Here is a 4,121-nt window from a genome sequence, read left to right as displayed (position 1 = left end):
CCTAAAAACCCGAAAAACCCATTAGTTACAAGCCCAAATGTTGAGCGCGTCGGGGAATCGACGAAATCGGGTCTTCCTCCACACTTTGAGCAACAACAGCGATATTTTCAGCTGAACGAATGATGCACCGGCCTTACAATATCAGCAACTGATCCAGTCTTTTGAAATTTTTCCACTGTGTTCGACATTGTCTGCTCTGGGGGTCGATTATGTCCACCGGAATCTGCTCGAAAAGCCCTAAACGCTGATACAAGTAGAATCACCATTTTCATAGTAACATTTAATAGTTTTTGCGCGTTCTTCGACAGTTAAACGACGCCTATTCCAAAATGGCAATCTTCAACTAAAACAAAAACGCCTCGGATACTTTCCCAACCTCCAATTGGAGAACCCGTTGCAAATGTGGCTTGATGAGGAGGGAGAGTGTCTGCAAATTTGGGGTCTTTCAGATCGACGATGGTCAAACGACAAGTTCCCCGGAAATAGCTGGACTAGATGAGGAAATAGGACGGGATCGGGAGTGCTCGAGCCGAAGCTCCATTGACCATGAGAGTGTGGATCATGGGCGCAGCGCCCCTGAAGCTGATCGCTCCAATCCATCCTCGCCGCACAGCAATCCCACCTCTCCCGCCACATCGGAGCCTCCCAAGCAGCTGCACCATCCCAACTTGTCGCACATGTTTCCCTTTGGAGATGGGTAAGTGCAGTTTTTCAATGATTTTCCTGGGTTTATCCAGGTATGTTGTGCGGAGGCCAGTGGGTTCGAATGGGTTTTTCGCAGCTTAAACTCGGGCGGGAAAATCGCACAGACACCGAACGACTTCGGGCTCGAGCTTGTTCGAGACAAATTGCCCTCCCCCCATCTAATTTCATGTTTGTTATTATATCAGGGTGGAATGAGTAAAGCGTAATGGGGTAATTTGGTAGGGAGAAGTCGCGCAAAATGAATTTACGAAGATACGGTTGCTCCACAAAGGCGGCAAACTCCATTGTGTGAAGCCGTAATAATTCCACATTTTGATAATCGCGTTTTGATTAAAATTTGCCTGCAAGTGCAAATCTGCTCGCGAATTAAGGCCCGTGATTGTCAATCTGCAGCCGATAAAGTCTAGAAAACAAAATAATTAAATTGGCCATCGGCGGGCTTAATTGACAGCCCAATTAAAACACTCGGTGTATGACATCATTCCAGATTCCGAATGATGGATTGGTCAATTGTCGCGTGACGTCGTCAATTAACCAGTGTTTAAATTAATTAGTTCGTAATTGGTTCACATGTTCCGGATAATTTAATGCCATTTTTCGGGCCTTAATTACCCCCAATGAAAACGGTTGTTGTCCAAATAGTGTCCAACTTTCACGACTTGTTCCGTCCTAATTAAAACCGATCGGAGTTAAATGATGGGAAACATTTAATAACTACTTTTCTTCACCGGTGTACGTTTGAGGAATTATCAGAAGCGGTTTGAGAGTGGTTAATACTAAGGGAAAAATCGCATAAATTGGGGAAATGTTCCGTGCCTGGATCCATGTGTTCTAATGGAGTGAAATATGAAAAGCCAATATTTGCCGTGGAATTCTATTTGGAAATTGATCTGTCGGAAATGGAAATATTTACCGAAGCTCGCACAAAAATTATTAAACGTGCCCGATGGCAATCCGACTCTTTTTTTTCTGTTCATTCCTGTTCGTTTTTAATTTGCCGTAAAATAGTTTAGGCAGACGCTTTCATGTTTCATCCGAAATATGGCTTTTCGGCTCGGTTTTTTTCCAAATTGAAATGCAACACCGCATATGTATACTAAAAAATTAAATCTGTTTGCTATTTCATTATTAGAACGCAGGGCCATGGAAATTTCGAGCCAATATCAAAGCCCCACTCTTATTGGGCCAAATTGGCAAAAATTCCACTTCAATTTCCGGCCGTTTTCACATTCTCGTTTTTCAATTTTTTTTATTCATTAGTCGCTCTCTGTATCCATTTTTTGATTGCCATTAATTGTTCGATAAATTTCAATTTTCCGGTTTCACTAGCAGTCAACGGCAAATAATTAAAAAAAAAACAGGCAGGGACCAGGAGGAAAATCTTGTTGAGGTTCCGACTTTAGTTTTGATTTATTTTCTTGACTGCGTGTAATCGTTATTATACTTTTTTCTTTCCCGGCTTTCAGTCAAAATGTGAAATAAAAATATTTATTGCGTTTATTTCATATTACGTTTCGGCGAGACAACAGCGCCATCATCAGATTAAAATTCAAAACAAACCCATAATTGGGCACATTTGATTCTTTATATGCYTGSCARGCATATAAAGAATCAAATGTGCCCAATTATGGGTTTGTTTTGAATTTTAATCTGATGATGGCGCTGTTGTCTCGCCGAAACGTAATATGAAATAAACGCAATAAATATTTTTATCCGAGAAAATTTCTAAAGGAAAAACAGGGAAGTGGTGAAATTGCGATGCAGTTTAGGCGATGAAAGCGGTTTTTTCTTGATCCCCTGGTGGAAAGTACGTACTTTCGCCACTGTTTTCGACGGGCAAAGCAGCGCTTTTACCCATTACAAATTTTCTTGATCCCGTGTGGAAAGAAATAGCTTTCGCCACCGCACGCTGACAGCTTGACTTTGTCATGGTCTGTCAGATGACTTTTCAAAGTTTTTCTTTTCTCGGCTAGTTTCCATCGAGAATCAAGAAAGTCGAAGACCCGCCACTGCGTGCATGACTTCAATCAGTGGCGGAACTTCGACTTTCCTCTCATGTACCATAATGTACTATGAATAATGGGCGGCAACGTCAATTGTCATTGTCATGTCATTGTAATGAGTAAAAGTGATTCTTTCGCTATCGCTATAAGGAAAATAGGGTTTTCGCCATTTGGACGGTTAATTTGCGGTTGAAATCAAAAGTGTTAAATAAATTTCCAGAGTTGTCGTGTTTAAATTTTATTCTTTCTCAAACTTGAAACCTCAAAAACATTTTCCACCTGGTCCTTGCCGGTTACTATTTTTTTTACTCCATGAAAATTCGTATTGACACTCGCACACAACGAACCAGGCAAGCACTTGCTGTTTCTTATCATAATCTATAGTAATATTTTTATTCAATTTGCATTAATGAAGCTGTTAATTCCAATAAATTCGCTAATCACTTGGAAAGTTTCTATTTTTGAGCAATAATCAACACTGAAAACCGCAGTGCAAACATCAACAATCCAGCATTGATATGCAGACGACAGTGTCGTGGTAGCACACGAAGAGAAAACTGCAAATAAAATGGTAAAACTGCGTCCACAGTTGAAGAGTTTGCGTCTTTGTTCTTGGCCAACATCAATTGCAGTGTCAGCTAAATACGCAGAATCGCTCAGAGCAATTGACTCAGAAGGTCAATTGAAACCGTAATGCATCGTTCCACATACAGTAATTAAATTTCATTTACTTTTGCTATTTGTAAAGCGAAATGACATTAGCTAAGTGGATTAATTGGACTTGATGTATTTAAAAGAGTGTAATTTCAATTGATTTAAATAAAATTTGCAGCCGGACTATCGCCGCTCTACCACAGCTATTTTTAGTGCCGTCCAGCCAGTGGCGTCACAATGCTTAATTATTGTTTGCTGTTAACGCATAACGGTTGCACTGGAAAATAAGGTTTCCCACTATCACAAAAGGCAAACTTGTTGAAAATTTTGGAAAATAGTCTACAACACGCCTCTGGCTGCCTTGTTTGTTCTAATTAAAATATTAATGTGTCCTATCATGGGAGTTCAGCAAATTCAAGCAGGCAGTGCTTCCAGCAGGTCAAAAGTCAATTTGCGCTGTTTTAACGATGTTGTTCAATTATTCTCTTCAATTTAATTTGCAGTCGTTACTGCGGACAAATCACATATTATTCACACATAAAGAACTACCCAGAAGGTTCCAGGCTCGATTAGGCTTATCGGCAAAGAAGGTTCATAATCATAAGGCCATTCCTTGAAACTAATGGGTTTTCTGGGTTTTTAGGCCGTTGTTCGATAGAATGTATTCCTGACGTTTCGCAAGCACGAGTGGCTTGCATCTTCAGAAGTGGTTTGCTTGAACGCTTACACTGTTCTCATCAGAACCCCCGTTCAGTTCTT

The 4,121-nt window shown here is 40.5% G+C and overlaps 1 protein-coding gene across 1 annotated transcript in view; it reads left to right on the top strand.

Annotated features, from left to right (window-relative positions):
* Window positions 1–4,121, top strand: part of LOC109536753 (homeobox protein ceh-8) — a gene marked incomplete in the record, with an annotated part of 29,638 nt that overhangs the window by 16,638 nt on the left and 8,879 nt on the right. Inside the window, 1 exon segment of the mRNA XM_048664135.1 lies at window positions 450–697. Coding sequence (XP_048520092.1) covers window positions 450–697 — 248 coding nt within the window.

This window comes from Dendroctonus ponderosae, unplaced genomic scaffold, assembly GCF_020466585.1.
Source record: "Dendroctonus ponderosae isolate FM_Combo_2020 unplaced genomic scaffold, Dpon_F_20191213v2 Dpon_F_20191213_2, whole genome shotgun sequence".
NCBI classification, from domain to species: domain Eukaryota; kingdom Metazoa; phylum Arthropoda; class Insecta; order Coleoptera; family Curculionidae; genus Dendroctonus; species Dendroctonus ponderosae.
This window is presented reverse-complemented; position numbering and strand designations above follow the sequence as displayed.